Below are 19,423 nucleotides of genomic sequence, written 5' to 3'. Positions count from 1 at the left end.
AAATACCTAAAGAGTTTTAAACATGACACTAGAACATGTGGGAAATTTCTATATTTCAGCAAAAAGAAAACATAAATCCACGGGTAAGGTAATAAAAATAATGATTATAATTAATGATCTAATAGCAAATCAGCTACAATCAGGACAAAGTTTTGTCCAAAGGGGGAAAAATATTTGTAAATATTTTTTGTATATTTGTAAATACAAGAGGCAACAATTGTATATTTTTTGTATATTTGTAAATACAAGAGGCAACATTACAGTTCACCCTAAAGAGATACACAGCTGTGCTTACAACAGAACTTCAAAGAAGTTATTAAACCTACAATCAGAATCCATTTCATTTTAGACCAATAGTGGGTCCCACACCTAACTTGCAAAATCCCCAGATGCCATTGGCAAAGGACATGCAATCAGTAGGGCTTAAATGAGGTTATGGGATGGAATGAGTGTTTCTTCTGATCTGCATCTGTGACCTAGATTCTTATGTGATATACAGGTTACCTATTTTTACAAAATATATTTAGCTTGACTCTGAGCTCAGATTGAGCCACTATGCAATGATACGGTATATCTGTACATCTCTGAATCTGTTCTCATGTTCTTCATATTCTTTTTTTTCCCCTTAAGTCTCCAACTCATACATCTGCCAAAAAAACCAACACAAAACCCTCAAATCTGACCAAGTATAACTGCTCTAGGGGTGTCTGTGAGTCTGCCGAAAATCTGGAATAACAGCTCTGAGGTGTGACCAAATCCACTCATCCATCTCATTGAGATGTTAACTTGAGTGCCTAATGATGATAATTTAAATGTCAGCATTGTTAACTATTTCATTCCTCATGTAAGAAAAGAGACAGAGATTCCCAGATATGCATTTCTGTGGGCGACATCTAATTTTGATGTTTACAAGTGGCGTTTGGTACATTCCACCATTTTCTTCCCAATCAAGGAGTCAAGTCAAAGGCGCCCAGTTGCATTCAGACTGCATGCATGATTTTATTTTGAACATCTGCAGTCCAGGGGTGCTGGAACAATTTTTCTAGTGGAGGTGCTGATGATGGAAACCATGTATTTGGTGTTTGTTACTACTACTTCAAGCCAGGGAGTTTGGCAGCACCCCCAGCACTCCTAGTTCCTGCACCACTGCTGCAATCTACTGTGAGCAGTATCTATGTGTAAGGGGACTCTTGTCCCCTTACTAAAACTCAGTGGGGGTGTTTTGGTTGGCTAGCTCCCAGTACCAAAAGAAAGGGTTGATGGGAAATCAGAACCCTGAGACTGACAGTCCCCAGGAACAATGGGGAGAGGCCAATGCTCCAGGTCAGCCTGATTGACAGGGTGGGCAGGCTAATCAGGGAGTCAGGAGGCCAGGGGCGTCCCGTCCTCCATCCTCCTCCATGTAAGCTGGGTCAGACAGAGTGGGGTCGAGCTAAGGAGAGAGCAGGGGCCCAAGCTGAGGTGGGGAGCAGAGCCATGCCAGCTACAGGAGCCAGAAAAGCAGCCTAGGAAGCAGATCAGTGCTGGGAGCAGAGTTACAGAAGCAGCCCAGAGAGCAGCCCTGTGCAGGGAGCAGAGCTGCAGCAACCAGAGCCAGAGGGGCCAGAGAAGCAATCCAGGGAGCCGGAGGCAGAGTAGCAGCAGCAGCAGTGCTGAGACAGAGTGGTGGAGCCGGAGCTGAGGCAGAGTGGAGCTGGAGCAGTCCAGAGCCGGGTGCGGTGAGCAGCCGGGGAGAGCGAAGGGGACCCTTGGCAGTGGGCCCTGCGCAAGGAGACATCCCAGTCAAGAGGCCTTGCAGGCCAGACTTGGAGGGGGATCGTAACCCTGATGGGGTGGGGACAATGCTGGGAAGAAGGATCCTGCCACTTAGAAGTCTGAGGGCGTGTGGCCAACACCAGAGCAAGTGTCCGACCCGCAGCATCCCTGCAGTACTGCCAAGGCCTGAGGAGGAGGCCTGGGACTGTGAGGAACAGACTGTGAACCGCCCTGACATTCCAGAGATGCTGCCCATGATGTCCCCATGCCACAGAGTGGGGTTATGTGTTTTCCTTTAACCTTTCTCATTTCTTCCTTTATTAAAAAAAATTGATTGCTGTTTAATAAATTGTGTTTGCTCTGAATTGTGTGTAATGATCACTGGTTCAGGGAAGTGTCCAGTGCAGAGAGAGCACCCCAGAGTGGGGACACCCTAGCCTCTGCCCTAAGTGATCACAACAAGGTTGGGGGTCGAGGCCCCAGGAATCCTGGGCCCAGCCTTGTTGGAGTTTCAAGGACTCTGCCACACAGGAGAATGGAAGGGGAGCCCTTGAGGTCAGGCAGGCCTCTGGGTAAAGGAAGTGGGAGTGAGGACTCAGATCCTTTCACTAGCCCATTTCACCAGGGTAGTGTGTAAGCCAGGAAAGTTCCCTGCAATAGCAGCCCGCTTACATATGGGCATGTCTACATGTAAATTGCTACTGTGGCACAGCTGCAGCCACGCTTCAGTGTAGACACACACAATAGCAACAGGAGGGGTTTTCCTGTACCTGTAGTAATCCACATCCCTGAGAGATGGTAGCTAGGTCAATGAAAGAATTCTTCTATCGACCTAGCACTGTCTATACTGGGGTTAGATTGGCATAGCTATGTCTCTCAGGCTTTTTCACTCACCTGAAAGACACAGCTAGGCCAATGTAGTTTTCAGTGTAGATCAGCCCTCATTTTATGGACTCACACAGGTGGAGTATATTTTGAAGGCGGAGCTTGGAAGAGTACCACCATGCAGAGTTTTATTTATTCATTAACAGAGCGTAGAGACCAGGGAATGGGTGGTCAGGCCTAGTGGTCAGAGCCAGGGCCAGAAGTCAGGAACCAAAGCCAGAGTTGGAGTCAAGGTCACACCAAAGTCGGGGCCAGAGTTGAGGTCAGGAGTTACGCCAAAGGTTGAGCCACAATCAGTGTCAGGAGTTATACTATGGGTCAGCACTGGAGTAAGGAACCAGGGAACAGCACCGGGGTCAAGTCAAAAAGAAAAGGAGTACTTGTGGCACCTTAGAGACTAACCAATTTATTTGAGCATAAGCGCTCACGAAAGCTTATGCTCAAATAAATTGGTTAGTCTCTAAGGTGCCACAAGTACTCCTTTTCTTTTTGCGAATACAGACTAACACGGCTGTTACTCTGAAACGGGTCAAGTCAGAGTCAGACGCCAATATCAAGGGTCAAAGTCGAGTCAGGAACAGTGCCAGGGTCAAACCAGAGTTAGGGTCCAGTACAGCAATAGATCAGAAGTTCATGCCATTGCTCAGACAACATCCTGTGCCTCCTTCTGGCGTAAGTAGTATGTCTGGGCCAATCAGTGGGGCTGGATGTTCACTCCAGTCAGCAGCTTCATGGGCGGAGCCTTTAGTGGGCCAGAGTTCTTAGAGAGCTGTTCGGTGGCGGTCACAATCTGGGCACTTCCTGTGGACATATGGGCCTAGGTCTGTGACCAGTGATCCCTCACACAAAGCTTCAGCCTGTCATGTTTATATCTAAAAATCAAGTGTCCTGCCTTAATTCTGATCTCAGAGTGGTGAAAGTCTGAAGTAATTCCACCGTAGTTGATGGAGCTATACTGGTGTGACTTCAGACTCAGGCCACATAACTCTTATGACATGCTATAACAGGGTGGTTTGCCCCTTAAGGGCTGGGACTACTAGGGTTACCATCTTCAAGATTCCCAAAAAGAGGATACTGCCGGGGGGTGGGGGGAGCTGATAGAGGTGGGTACAGTTGGGGGGTTCTGGAGCGTTGTGTGTGTACTGTGTGTGTACTGGGAGGGAGTATTTAGGGGATACTGGTGAGGGTATTGCAGGCTTACTCTCGAGGTGGGGGGCAGTGTCACTCCATCATGGTGGTAGGGTAGCTGGCACAGACCCGGGATGTAGCACCTGCCATCTGCCAGTTCCTCCCTGCCTCTCCCTCTCCCCAGGACTGGGAGCCAGGGCCTGGGTGGGTGGGATTTGCAGCTGCGGCAGCAGCGGAGGGACCAATCAGGACGTGCAGCCAGCTCTTTTTGAGCTGTAATGTCTGCTCCACAAAAAATCCCAGACATTTCCTCTTGTTTGAAATATCTGCTCAGACAGAGAATCAAAAAAAAAAGGAAATATCTAGGAAAATTTATGGTAACCCTAGACTAACCAAGCTTGATTACAGAATAAGGCATACCTGTGCTGAATGCATTAAATCAGGTAATTCCCTCTAAGGGGCAAAAGATAGCTGCAATGAAGGGGGAAGCTCAGGAAGATTATGCAGAGTGAGAAAAGGCTTCTGCAGAGAAAACCTTGAGATCCGGAGAGTTGCCCCAAGCAGGAAGGTCTGGGAGGAGGAAGCTTTAGGGCTTTTGTGGAGTTAGGAATGGACTTTATTTTGGTATTTTGAGTTTTATTTGCAGTTTAGTTTATAGTAGTAAACTTAGTCATCAAGGAGGAGTATTTTTGACAAATAAAAAGCATGAAAGGCAGTTTTACTGGAACAGTCCAAGAGGGGAAACTGAGGCAGGCTGCCTGTAGTGTGATCCAATGCCTAGAGGAGCCACACGGGAGGCAGCTGTCCCAGCTATACAAACCCTCAGCAGATGGCTGAACTTGGCAGCATCATTTCACTGCAGCCACATTTCCAAGAAAGTAGGGGAGAAGGCCCAGAGCCAACGCACAAGTACAGAGTCTTTGAACAAACAGGTCAGGCATGTGAGATTCTAATAGGTGCAGGCAGAACTCTCAGTCTGGGGGCAAGAAAGGTTATAGTTGCTTTGATACACTCTGAATCCTCCTAATCCTGAGTTGCTCTGCAAACCACGGAATAATTTACAGAGCTCTGGAGGCCTGCATAGGATATGGCAACCTGTCCCAAACTGCCAGTAAGTCCCAGCATTGCCTGGAATTTCTGCAGTGCTGTGAGTTGCAGCCCCAATATGCTCCCCAATCCCAGAACACCAATTACACCAGAGCTTGCAAGGGAGACAGTAGAAGGCAACTTTATGGCTGACTTCTTCAGTTCTCGCATCAGGGAATCCTCCACTGGCCAAACCTACAGAGTTTAGAGCAGCTTTGTGCTGCTTTTACTCAACAAAAGGGCTGTGTACTTTCACCACTGGTGTCAAATGAGATACGCTGGTTCTGGGGGACTCAGGCAATTTCTGCAGAGAGGACTATGGGGGCACTACTATGTAGTTCTTGCTAGTTTCCTATGCTACTTGTATCCCCGTGTAAACATTCTGGTACATCAAAATACCCTTCTTTTGTTCCAGAACTCTACATTCTGCCTTGTTATGCGGATTGGATATCCAGGTTAGATTATCTGAGTTAAACTACACCTGTGCATGCAAGTGCACACACACCACTCCTCCTTTTCTATCTAACTGAAAGCCAGTCTAAAATTTCTGCCAGTTTGGAACCTAGTAAGTCAGTACAACTTCTGCTTCAGTGAGAACCAACTAATCTGAAGAGGCTCTCATCACAGAAGCCATCCCAATGATCTATCAATTCCAAATGTTCCTCTCATCCCTTAGTTAATCTCGAACATCACTCGTCTCCTTTCTTAATTTACTTTAAGAAGAAAGGGAATGAAAACAGAAATGCAAGACCAAATTCTGCCCTCTGAAGTCCCACTGAAGTCACTGGGAACTGCCCACACATATCCGAAAACAGAATTTAGATTAGCCCTTACAAACTCCGGCCTGTGGCAGCTGTATTAACACCCACTCTGACAATGAAAACAAATTTCTCTTTTTCTTAAGGAGATGGGAATTGTCTCAAATTGTGTTAAATATAGCACTAATTGTACTTTTTGACAATTTCCGGAGGACATGCGTCCATGCTGATGACGGATTCTGCTTGATAATGATCCAAAGTAACATGGACTGACACATGTTAATTTTCATCATCTGAGTCAGATACCACCAACTGATGGTTGATTTTCTTTTTTGGTGGTTCAGGTTCTGTAGTTTCTACATCGGAGTATTGCTCTTTTCAGACTTCTGACAGCGTGTTCCACACTTCATCGCTCTCAGATTTTGGAAGAAACTTCAGATTCTTAAACCTTGGGTCCAGTGCTGTAGCTATCTTCAGAAATCCCATATTGCCACCTTCTTTGCATTTTGTCAAATCTGCGGTGAAAGTGTTCTTAAATCGAACAACATATGCTGGGTCGTCATCAGAGACTGCCATAACACAAAATATATAGCAGAATGTGGGTAAAACCACAGAACTGGAGACATACAATTCTCCACCAAGGAGTTCAGTCAGAAATTTAATTAATGCATTTTTAACAAGCGTCATCAGCATGGAGGCATGTCCTCTGGAATGGTGATCAAAGCATGAAGCGGCATACTTATGTTTAGCATATCTGGCATGTAAATACCTTGCAACACTGGATACAACAGTGCCATGTGAACGCCTGTTCTCACTTTCAGGTGACATTGTAAATAAGAAGCAGGCTGCCTTATCTCCCATAAATGTAAACAAACTTGTTTGTCTTAGCAATTGGCTGAACAAGAAGTAGGACTGAGTGTACTTGTAGGCTCTAAAGTTTTACATTGTTTTGTTTTTGAGTGCAGTTATGTAAAAAAAATTCTACATTTGCAAGTTGCACTTTCACAATAATGAAATTGCACTAGTGGACTCGTATGAAGTGGATTGAAAAATACTATTTCTTTTGTTTCTTTTTTACAGTGCAAATATTTATAATAAAATAATAATATAAAGTGAGCACTGTACACTTTATATTCTGTTATAATTGAAATCAATATATTTAAAAATGTAGAAAAACATCCAAAATAGTTACAATATATTTAAATTAATATTCTAATTATTGTTTAACAGTGTGATTAAAATTGTGATTAATCGCAACTTATTTTTTTAATCTAGTTAATTTGTTTTGCATTGATCACTTGACTACAATTAACTGACAGTCCTAATAATTAGATATATACATTAAGGGGCATATATAATTATTTAATTGGTTATGACAACAGTGTTCAGAACTCCTGCTTCAAGGAGTCTACAGTAATACCCGTAGAGTTAAAAAGTAAAATAAATGAGAGGCAGGAGAAATGAGATCATCACAGATAAAAAGATACATAAAAATATATTAACTAATGTGCAGTATGTACTGAAAATAGACAACCTGAAAATCAACAGACACTTTAAACTGCTGACACATTGGGCCATATTTTCAAGGGCTCAGCATGCCAGGCGCTGAGAGCTTCATGGACTGTCATTTTGTTCTGTGTTTGTACAGCACCTAGTACAATGGGGTCCTTGTCCGTGACTGGGGCTCCTAGGTGCTATGATCATATAAACAATAAATAATAATAAATCTGAAAATCCGGTCATAAATGTCACATCAATGGCTGCTGAGTACTTAGCAGCTTTTAAAAATCTGGCCGTTCTTTAGGTGCTTAGGTAAGAACTGGGCCATTTTGAAAATGAATTTCCAATAGTGAATGCTGAGCACCTAAAACCTGGCTCTTTTGAAAATCTGGCTTATATTGATTTACTCATGTAAGAGTTTGTAGGATCAGCACATCAATACTTATCTCAAAAGAAAATCAAAATTCCTCCTTAATAATTCAAAATAATTACTGACATTACAATGCATGGCAAGCCACTGAGAAACAATAGCTAGTTAATATAAGTAGGGAGAGCAATTTTATTTAACATGTACAGGCCTCCTTTAATTCTTATTAGACATTAAATGTATTATAGTTCAATATCTTATTCAGAATATGCTTATACGCTAATGTATTAAGTTAAATTTCCATGTTATTGGACCACTGAAGTGCACTGTGACTATGATTTTAAAAACTGCTATTTTTCATGTTATTCGAGACTAACTCAACTGAAACTTCTATACAGTTTCACGCACAAGCAACAATTTGTTTTCATGAGCTCACTCCACAAGAAAGCTCTCCTATGGGCAGGTTATTTTATAACTGTCTGATATAAAATTTCCTATTCCTCCTCCTGAAGCAACTGGTAGTGGCCACTATCAGAGACCAGATATTGGATAAGATGGGCCACTGGTCTGGTCTGGCTATTCCAATTTCTCTCTGATACCAATGCAATGAATGGAGAGGATAAGGGAAATAGGTTTGCCACCAACATTTTCCTATCATATTAGTATTCAGGGCGTCTGTGGTGTTCACTCATTCTCACCCCTGTTCCTTACCAATTTTTTAAAATCCTGGTGCACCACTAGTTTCTCCTCATCCTGTGGACGGTATTTAGTGATTTGCATAAGAATTTGGTCTTCAGGACATTCTGTTTCTACACACCTGTAAACCCACCACTATGACACATAACATTACGGAAGACTTACCTTAGTGTGTCAGATCCATCAGATAAAAATGAATCAGGGCGCCAGTGGTGGATTTTATGAATGTTTGAGAGTTCCAGGGCAATAACATGTTGCATGTAATCATCTTGCCAGGTAAAACCTGTTAAATAAGGACACACTCATAAAAAACAAATCCAACTTGCAAAGTTTGACAAAAACCTGTCTTTATGCAAACAACTATAAACAGAAGCTCTGTTTGCTGAAATGTTTTTCGTTCTGCATACTCCAGAAGCCGAACTGCAGGTTCCCCTCTCCTGCCGACACTTTTATTAATCAGGCCTTTCTAAGTACTCTTACAGAAATACTGATCCTGTTGGAGTGTTCTCCTCTAGGAAGACAGTGGGTGTTGTGATGAGGGTTAAGAGGAGATTATACTTAATAGAATTTTAGAATTTTAGCGGCTAGTCTCGAAGGTGCTAGAAGCCAGCTTTACTGAATAATAAAGAGTTATTTTGGGTTAGTTGTTGAGTTGAGTTATTTCTAGATCAACTATTGTGAAAGAGCTTTCAAACTGAATGGTAGTAAATAATGGAAAGTTACTTCTCACAGGTGATTTACTCATTTCTCTGCACCTCACAACTTATACAGTGCATTGCCCTTTCCGTGTAACCTCCTCCTGTAAAACCAACCGTTTAGAATGGTAAGGGGATAGTGTTGTTACAGTGGAAGCAATTATTGTGAGGTTTCATGACCTCATCTGGGGGCATTTTCTGGTATCTTTATACTCAAATGTTATGACAAAGCTTTATAACAAGGATGAATTTAGTTATGAAAGTAACTTCCATGTGACTATGCATTAATTAGATGCACTGCTGATCACATGGTAATTATGCTTGGAATAATGATACAACTCCAAGAATAACTGTTATCCAATTTGTAAATTTTAGATGTTATGGTTAACACTTTAGTTTGTAGAAATACCCCATGCAATTACTGTAATTATTTAATAACTAAATATCACATAACTGCAGAGATATTCTACTTTTATGACTTGCACAGTTACACAGAACCATAAACCTCAATAAATTTACACGTACCCATTTAATCAAGTACTGTGATCATTGTAAGGAATAGTCTTGTTATAAATGTTCTCTCGCACATATAACCTGCCCACATAAAGGAGGGAGTGCTTTCTAATGCTTCGGGTTGGACTTGGCAGCAGGATGTCTGTGAAAAACAGTTACCAATCTCACACATATATTGTAAGGCTTAACAAACGTTTGTAAAGTGCTTTGAGATCCTCAACTGAAATGCATCATAACCTGGATTCACCAAGACATTTTCTGTGTGACTATTCATGTTAGGCTAGGGCTAGAAACATTTGCTGGTATAGCAATGTCATTTAGGTATGTGACAATTTTGCAACATATCTATATCATCAAAAGCCTTACTGTAGCACTTATGTCAGCCAGCATAAAAGTGCTTTTGTCAGTATAGCTTATTTCACTCACCAAACCAGTATAAGCTACACTGATGAAAGCACCTTTTTTGCTAGTCTAAGATGTGTCTTGTTATAGGACAGGTTGGCCAGTACAGGTAACAGGAAATATTTTCCAGTGTAGACTAGGCATTGGGCTTCTGCATAAGTACCTTGTGAATATGGGACTTGTTGAAGTACAAATTGGATTGGGGGTGGAGAAGTGCATAGTTACAATGTTTGGAAATGTTTCCCTGTCAGTGAAGTTCCTCTTTGGAGCTGGAAATTTATTTTTTGTTAATAGAAAGTTGAACAAATCCTTGGAATCGTTGGGGTAGTATAAGGATTTTAGCAAATAAATAAAACTATATGGCACATAATGGATCCATTGGCCATTTCCTCCTCCCTCTCCCATCCTCAGAATAAAATTATACACAATTTTGCTGTGAAAATACTTTATTTAAAAACGTCTCTGATGTTTATAGCTACTCTAAATGATTTTGAACGCTTTTTTTTGGGGGGGGGGACGTCCAACACTTTTTTGAGATCTGTTGCAGCCTTTTCAAATGCAAATCCCACCTTTTCAAAAGCTGAACTGTAAGGGGCAGGATTCAAACCATTTGCAGACGTTTAAACCTAAGATTGCTCAGAGAATGTTTTCTTAGCTGAATACATAAAGAATGAGTCACCGTGGAGAGTGAGTTTGGGGGAGGGGTGAGAAAACCTGGATTTGTGCTGGAAATGGCCCAACTTGATTATCATACACATTGTAAGGAGAGTGATCACTTTAGTTAAGCTATTACCAGCAGGAGAGTGGGGTGGGAGGAGGTATTGTTTCATGGTCTCTGTGTATATAATGTCTTCTGCAGTTTCCACAGTATGCATCCGATGAAGTGAACTGTAGCTCACGAAAGCTTATGGTCAAATAAATGGTTAGTCTCTAAGGTGCCACAAGTACTCCTTTTCTTTTTGCAAATACAGACTAACACGGCTGTTACTCTGAAACCGTGGGTTTATAGTAATTGTTACATGGTATTATTAAATTATTTTAGGATTAATGTACCTAATGTGTTCAAGTTTTTTCCACAATTGCTTAGAACTGTTTTTACAAAGTCACCTAGAAGGGAAAACTAAGAAGAAAATCAGGTCTAGGTGATTGTAGATATCCAGCACAATGGATCAGCCAGATATAAATTTATATGAAAGGCATTAGTGCTGATAAAACAGATCATTTAAGAAAATGTTTGTACATTTTAACAAGTGCTTCCAAAAGAATTAAGGACCCATCCTGCAACTTGTTAGCCAACACAAATAGCCCCATTAAAGTCTAAGGGACTACTCATGTAAGTAAAGACTACTTGCATGAACAAAGGCGGAAAGATCAAGCTCTTAGTTGTAAACTAAGATTATGGAATAGAGCAGTGGTTCTCAACCTTTCCAGACTACTGTACCCCTTTCAGGAGTCTGATTTGTCTTGTGTACCCCAAGTTTCACCTCACTTAAAAACTACTTGCTTACAAAATTAGATATAAAAATACAAAAGTGTCACAGCACACTATTACTGAAAAATTGCTCACTTTCTCATTTTTACCAAATACTTATGAAATGATTTGAATATAAATATTGTACTTACATTTCAGTGTGATATTTGAACCTGTTTTTCACTTGTGAGCCTTGTCTGAAGTCAGAGCCCCACTTTACTGCTAAAGCATGTAATTTAGCTTAACAGGGCCCCCTGTGGCATGGGGCCCTGGGCAACTTCCCTGCTTGCCACCCCCTAACTCCAGCCCTGCACTTGCAACCCCTCTAAATCTGTCCCATGACCTCCGTGCAGGTCACAACCTCCAGGTTGAGAAACACTAATCTAGATGAGTTGAGTACCCTCCGGAAGACCTCTGCATACCTTGGGCTGAGAACCACTGGAATAGAGTATACACCCACACACACACACTTCTCTAGAAACAAAGCCCAGGATTCATCTGCAATACCTGCAAAGAGATACAAAACTCACCTATATGTGTCTATTGATATCCATGGATTTATATATCAATATAGTTAATAGCCATTTCAACAAGCTTTCATCTACACAGTCCTTGTCAAAAATCAGCCCCCCATGGCAAATACCACCTCAGGACAATAAAGAATTGTAATCTTACTTTTTAGTGGCCATCACAGTTATGTCTGTCATGGAATCTAGGATTATTTTCTTCCTTCCATTGCATTATATTACAGATTATTACAAGTATGAAATAGTAGGGGTGTGAAGGAATACAAGCAAGGCATTAAAAAGAGGTGTCTTGTCTGGAGGTTAAAAACAAAAAGAGAATCTCCATTTTTGAATCCCTACACTTTTTTCTAACTAAGATGAGGGTGCTGCACGAGCGAGAGTTGAGGAACCTAAATCTTTATTTGTTCAGGAAAATCTTCTGTCCTTACCTATTAGTCAATATTGCGCTTTTTTTCTTTTTTTAATGTAACTATCTCAGGAACTGCAGTGATGTCTAAAGCTAACCTTATGCCAGTCATGTTCCAGGCTTGTTTCAGTATAAAAAAAATTCTCTCCCACATGCTGAGCTCAATAAAATAACACATGGAAGAGTTCTAATACCAACCTGACAGCTACATTCAAAATTAATGTTGAGAAGCAGTGTATGACGCCGTATGGCAATTTCCTGTCCCCTTTGTCTATAACACCACACCTAGCGGCTGCTCCTGGCTCACAACCCAATTATAACAATTTAACTCTGCTGGCTGAACAGGATCACAGTGGTGCTGTTGTACACACATTACTTCCATGTCACTAAAATGGGACTGTACTGTGGGACCCCGGTTACCGATTAACTGTCCCTGCCAGAGCTCTGTCTAGGCTGTGTATTTTCTAACTATGAATTCCCACAGTTGGAGAATGCAAAACCATTGTGCACTCTTGTGACAGAATGATCCTGGGAGGTGATTTAATTGTTGCAAGATCTCTCCTGAGTAATATTGTGAGGGAGGGAGGTTTGGGTGAAAGCCACAGGTCTGATATTCTTTTTCCTCATGGAAGAAAAACATATTTCCTCTTCCTGGGTGAGGCAGTAGAGGGTTTACTTCTATTTTTCCAAAATTGAAATTCCACAATCTAAATTTATGCTGAAAAGAAATGACAAGACAGAGTCACATCTCTCACAGTTGTGAGAATCTGGAGTAGCTCTGCAGAACTTGAGCTGCATATCAAAGTGAATGAGGAACATCAATATAACTCTGGAATTAGAATCATAGAATATCAGGGTTGGAAGGGACCTCAGGAGGTCATCTAGTCCAACCCCCTGCTCAAAGCAGGCCCAATCCCCAATTTTTGCCCCAGATCCCTAAATGGCCCCCTCAAGGATTGAACTCACAATCCTGGGTTTAGCAAGCCAATGCTCAAACCACTGAGCTATCCCTCCACCCATAACAGAGATCAGTCTGGTCCTTCCCATATTACCATCAGAGGATCTCTCTGGATATTTTCTTTTCACTTCAGAATTAAACACAATTCATTACTATTATTATTTATATTACAGTAGCACCCAGAGACACCAGCTAGGCTCCTGTTGTGCTAGGCACTGAACCCTGACTGTGCAGACTGCCCCAAAGGTATCCAATTTAAGTATTTAAAAATTGTAAAAATAACATGAACTTAAAAACAATGGCTGTGCTATATTTTGAAAATACTCTGGGAACTGGAGATTTATACTACATGGGCAATATCAGAATCTGACCCTAAGAGTATGGACTCAGAATTGTCTTCACATTTGTACTGCAGTTTCATTTTTATCTTATATGATTTGCTATTGCCCCCACACTAGTTACCATCCAAATTTACAGAATTATTAAAATATAATCACAATTCATAGTATCCATATTTTCCTTGTCTGATTTTTACATTTTGTAACTAACCTCCATGGCTCTGTTGTTCTTTGCCTCCTATCTTAGTAAAACTAGGTGCCCATCTGAATATACTGGACCACATCCTGAGCTGATGTAAATCAGCATAGCTTCATTGACTTCAATGGAGCTATGCTTATTTACACCACTCCACTGAGCATCAAGCCCACTAACTGCACTCCTGGGCTAATATAAAAACAATGTTAACAGTTTCAAAATTTGATCACTCACAGCTCAATACATCCCTCTACTGCCCTTCCATCCCCAAACCATTTCTTATTCAGAATGTAAAATCTGCCTATTTCTTGTATTAATGTCATGCTGTGTTGGCCTGTGAAGGAAAACGATAATGTCTAAGCTTGACAAGACATGCTGGTGTAAATCGGCATAGTTTAGTCTAAGTTAATGGAACTATGCTGATTCACACCAGATGAGGATCTGGCCCATTGAATCTGCCCATTCATACTACTGATTCTTTTCTCTAACACTGAGGGTGAAATTCTCAGGGCTAAGTCCAAGAGTCTGAGAGCAAGTCAAATGAACCTCAGTGGATAATGTGATGGGATTACTTTGGCTTTTGTGCCAACTGAAATCCAAAATAATTAGTTCTGCATCAATATATTGGCAACAAAGTGATTTTTCCATATCAAGTCTATTCAAAGTGACAGGAGATTATTATATATTGGCAGTAAACTATAAACTAAAACCTGATCCTTCTCTCTCCCTGCCACCCATAAAGACCAGCAAACCTCAAAGTTGAAGCTAGAGCATGTTACTTATTTGATTCTATTTCTCAGTTGTGACATTATTTTCCACGTTTTAGTTATATTTTCCTTTTTGTCCTGATGCAGCATATAGTGACTGAATTGGCCTCATTAGTACTACAAAAAGTAATTTTCCCTCTGTTGATATTCACCCCTTCTTGTCAACTGTTCAGAATGGGCCACATCCACTCTAACTGAACTGGCCTCGTTAGCACTGACCCCCCACTTGGTAAGGCAACTCCCATCTTTTCATGTGCTGTATATTTATATCCGCTTACTGTATTTTCCACTCCATGGCATCTGATGAAGTGGGTTATAACCCACGAAAGCTTATGCCCAAATAAATTTGTTAATTTCTAAGGTGCCACAAGGACTCTTCGTTGTTTTTAAGTTTTTCTCTCAGCTTCTTTCAACTGATACCTTATTTCAGTCAGGAAACTCTCCATTGTAGAGCTCAGAGAATTTCAGCACCCATGCTATGTGTTGCAAATTGTTAAAGCCTTCTTTAGCTGCCAGAATGTCTGCAGAATTGTGCGTGATTGGCTTTCTTCCCTATTTTCACAACAGACAGGTCAACATATAGACATAACTTTTTGCAGGCTGCCTTTCCAGATACCCTAGAGGAACAGCACTTGTTTTCATCCCAGGCCTCCATTTGCAGAGCTCAAGGACATATCCAGTGATGTTCACATACTGTAATACTGGTTTGCTATCAATTGCAATTTTACTTCCTGGGCTGCTGTATCTATAGCAAGATTCATGCTTTCAAGTGCCACATTGTCGACCTATGAATGCAGCCAAAGATGTTTTCCATTACAATAAAAGAAAACAAGGACTTTTTCTAATAGCAATTTTTCAATACAACCCTCACTGGCAGGTTAATGGCAATAATAATTGTGAAGAGGCAACAACCATCTCTCCACACAGGTAAGGCTACAGCTATTATTATAAGCCCTATTTTATAAACGGGTTGATATATCGGGCTTGGAACATAAATTTGGCCTGAAAATTAACAGATTTATTGTGAAGTCAAACTTACTACAAAGTTTGAAGCAAATTTTTCAAAGTATTTTCGAGTTACAGTTCACTAAAAACTACCTTGCTGTTGTCTCCCTTTAGGTTAAAAACATCTGGTTACTGATCTTTCACACTTGCCACGGAATTAAATCTCCTTCTAATTTTGTTCACCAGTTATATTTGACATAAATTGCTGCTAGTTATAAAAAGTTATTAATGATTTTGCTGTGGGTATTTTGAGTCCCAGTACTGTCTCCTTCAATTTTAATAAGCATCATGTGCCTAGTCTTGCTCCCATCTCAATTAAGACTTTTTGGCAATTGACTTTACTGGGAGCTCTGCTTTTGGGGCTAAAACATCACCGTTCCAATCTGAGGTGCATTTTGTTTTATTATGGACAAGTGGTAGTCTCTCCATAATTAAGACCATCATGCTGTCTGGACTGGTTGATGACCATGAAGGCTAATGTCAAGAAGCAAGGCAGAGGCCCCAAACTGGGTGCATGTTCTATAATTAGATTTCACCAGCTCAAGAACAAATGTGAACTCCTGGATCGCTATAACAGTCTTACCATGAAAAGAAAAGGAGTACTTGTGGCAACTTAGAGACTAACCAATTTATTTGAGCATAAGCTTTCGTGAGCTACAGCTCACTGCATCGGATGCATACTGTGGAAAGTGTAGAAGATATTTTTATATACACACAAAGCATGAAAAAATACCTCCTCCCACCCCATTCTCCTGCTGCTAATAGCTTATCTTGGGTTTGTGGGGGGTAGGAGGGGGAGAAAACCTGGATTTGTGCTGGAAATGGCCCAACTTGATTATCATACACATTGTAAGGAGAGTGATCACTTTAGATAAGCTATTACCAGCAGGAGAGTGGGGTGGGAGGAGGTATTTTTTCATGCTTTGTGTGTATATAAAAAGATCTTCTACACTTTCCACAGTATGCATCCGATGAAGTGAGCTGTAGCTCACGAAAGCTTATGATCAAATAAATTGGTTAGTCTCTAAGGTGCCACAAGTACTCCTTTTCTTTTTGCGAATACAGACTAACACGGCTGTTACTCTGAAACCAGTCTTACCATGGAGTCACAGACAGTCCTCTTGGGCATTCCAATCTATCTTGCCAGACAGGCAAGCTTGACTCTGTGATAGCTGGCTGCTATACACCAAAGACCACAAAATATTCAGGTTGCTTCCAGACCCAAGAGAGCAGTCACTTAACCCAGGTCAATTTGTACCTTAGATCTATCTGTCACCAATGGTTGTAACTAGGGTGACCATATTTCCCAATGCTGAATATGGGACACCTGGTAAAATTACTCGTATTTATGCAAGTTTTACAGCAATCAAACTGAACTATGCAGTACAAATATTCAAATTAACATCAAGTTGACTGAGCCTCCTGTTAAAAAGAAATACTGTGTAGTTGGATTCTTTTTATTTACCTTCTTATCTTTTTAAGGCTTTAGGGTTCACACAGGAAGGGGTGACACACACACATCCCTACCTTCCCCCCAAACACACTGAGAGAGATGACACGCACTCCCATACACCTCTCCCATACGGGGGGGAGGGGGTGACTGACCGACCTGACCCTCCCTAACCGGCGCTCTCCACCCTCCATGCCTGGCCGGGCCCTTGGGACGGACCCTCCTCTCCTGGTACCTGGCACCACATCTTCCCGAGGCAACATGTGGGTGGGGGCATGCAAGGTCACATGCCCCCTCCCATCTCCCAATTTCTGCCAAGGTTCACACCAGAATGTGGCCAGCAGCAGCCTTTTGGCACTGTGCAGGAGGGATGGGATGGGAGCTGCTTCCAGCCACAGGGCAGGAGGAGGTGGGTTGGTGAGCTGAGTGCTCCTGCCAGGGGCTGGTTCTCTGGGAGTGGGATGCACCCTGCCAGGGAGGATATGGAGGAGCAGCGGGGCTTGGGAGAGGGATGAAGAGGCAAAGCAGGGAGAGGACAGCGAGAGGGGGAGCATGTAAAGGGCTGATGGGTGGGAAGCAGAGGCGACACATAACCTGCCGCTGCCTGGTCCCTGCCTGCACTCACCAAACACTGCAGCCCACAGCGCGCAGCCAGTGCTGTCCGGAAACGGGATGGGGCGAGGCCCTGCTGGCCGAGAGCTGGCACGCAGTGGGGGCTGCGCTGACGGACCAGCAGGGGGAGTGGCCACGCCCCGTGCACTGCAGCTTTGTCCCGCCACCAGCCTTGCACACCTACCCCCATTGTTGGCCACTGGGGGGAAAAAAAACACAAACTGCTGGCGAGCAGGACCCACCAGTATTAATGGGGAGTGGAAGGGAGACAAAAAATACTGGGCAATTTGCCCGTTTTTAAGGAAAAGTTGTGACACCTGCAGAAAGGCTTAAATACGAGATTGTCCCTTTAAAAATGGGACGTCTGGTCACCCTAGTTGTAGCCAATCCTGTAGTAAACTAACTAAAGATTTATTAACTAGGAAAAATAAATGAGAATTATTACAAGGTTAAAGCAGGCAAACATATATACACAAATGAGTTATTGCCTATGGTTTTAAAAGGTGGGAGAATTGTAGTAATCTGTCAGCTATGAATGTCTGTTAGGGCTAACCCAGTTGGCAGCCAGTATCAAGCGGAGTGCCCCAGAAGTCAGCCCTGGGGCCCGTTTTTTTCAACATCTTCATTAATAATCTGGATGATGGGATGGATTGCACCCTCAACAAATTTGCAGATGACACTAAAATGGGGGGAGAGGTAAATATGCTGGAGGGTAGGGATAGGGTCCAGAGTGACGTAGATAAATTGGAGGATTGAGCCAAAAGAAATCTGATGAGGTTCAACAAGGATAAGTGCAGAATCCTGCACTTAGGATGGAAGAATCCCATGCACCGCTACAGACTGGGGACCATCTGGCTAAGCGACAGTTCTGTAGTGGATGAAAAGCTGTATATGAGTCAACAGTGTGCCCTTGTTGCCAAGAAGGCTAATGGCATACTGGGCTGCATTAGTAGGAGCACTGCCAGCAGATCTAGAGAAGTGATTATTCCCCTCTATTCGGCACTGGAGAGGCCACATCTGGAGTATTGCATCCAGTTTTGGGCCCCCCACTACAGAAAGGATGTGGACAAATCAGAGAGAGTCCAGCGGAGGGCAATGAAAATGATTAGGGGCCAGGGGCACATGACTTATGAGGAGAGGCTGAGGGAACTGGGCTTATTTAGTCTGCAGAAGAAAAGAGTGAGGGGGAGATTTGATAGCAGCCTTCAACTACCTGAAGGGGGGTTCCAAAGAGGATGGAGCTTGGCTGTTCTCAGTGGTGGCAGATGACAGAACAAGGAGCAATGGTCTCAAGTTGCAATAGGGGAGGTCTAAGTTGGATATTAGGAAAAACTATTTCACTAGGAGGGTGGTGAAACACTGGAATGGGTTACCTAGGGAGGTGATGGAATATCCATCCTTAGAGGTTTTTAAGACTCAGCTTCACAAAGTCCTGGCTGGGATGATTTAGATGGAGTTGGTCATGCTTTGAGCAGGGGGGTTGGACTAGATGACCTCCTAAGCTCTCTTCCAACCCTAATCTTCTATGAATCTATGATCCTGGGCTCTACTTTGGTTTCATAGCTCTGGCCCTATGAGAGTCCAAATAGCCAAAGAGATGAAAAATGTTCTTTTCAGCTATTTTTATTTCCTTCTTCCAGAATTCAAGCTGATGGGATGAGCCCTTTTGCACATAGCCTCTTCATGGTGTGAGGGGGCATTTAACAAAGTCTTTGTATTGTGTTGTTCCACAATGCCCCATTTAGTTTTGACAGCCCTTCTTGATGGGCAGGAGACAATCCCTCCTGACTGGGTTCACAATTTCAGAGCAAACTTTTTTTTTACAGTTATAAAGCAAAAACTTAAATATTCTCGTATAGCGTGTGAGAAAGATGTTATAAGTGAGATTATTGCATGCAGTAACTCACA

General features: G+C 42.3%; 1 protein-coding gene across 6 annotated transcripts in view; it reads right to left on the bottom strand.

The window, feature by feature from the left end:
- Positions 1-19,423, bottom strand: part of PTPRN2 (protein tyrosine phosphatase receptor type N2) — a 1,070,187-nt gene that overhangs the window by 632,217 nt on the left and 418,547 nt on the right. For all 6 annotated transcript variants that reach the window (XM_048837619.2, XM_048837620.2, XM_048837615.2 and 3 more), the window contains one exon: positions 8,341-8,458. In XM_048837619.2, the coding sequence (XP_048693576.1) occupies positions 8,341-8,458 (118 nt within the window). The remainder of the gene's footprint in view (positions 1-8,340; positions 8,459-19,423) is intronic.

This window comes from Caretta caretta, chromosome 2 (assembly GCF_965140235.1).
Source record: "Caretta caretta isolate rCarCar2 chromosome 2, rCarCar1.hap1, whole genome shotgun sequence".
NCBI lineage: Eukaryota > Metazoa > Chordata > Testudines > Cheloniidae > Caretta > Caretta caretta.
Note: the sequence above shows the minus strand (reverse complement) of the source record. Positions and strands in the feature narration are given on the sequence as shown.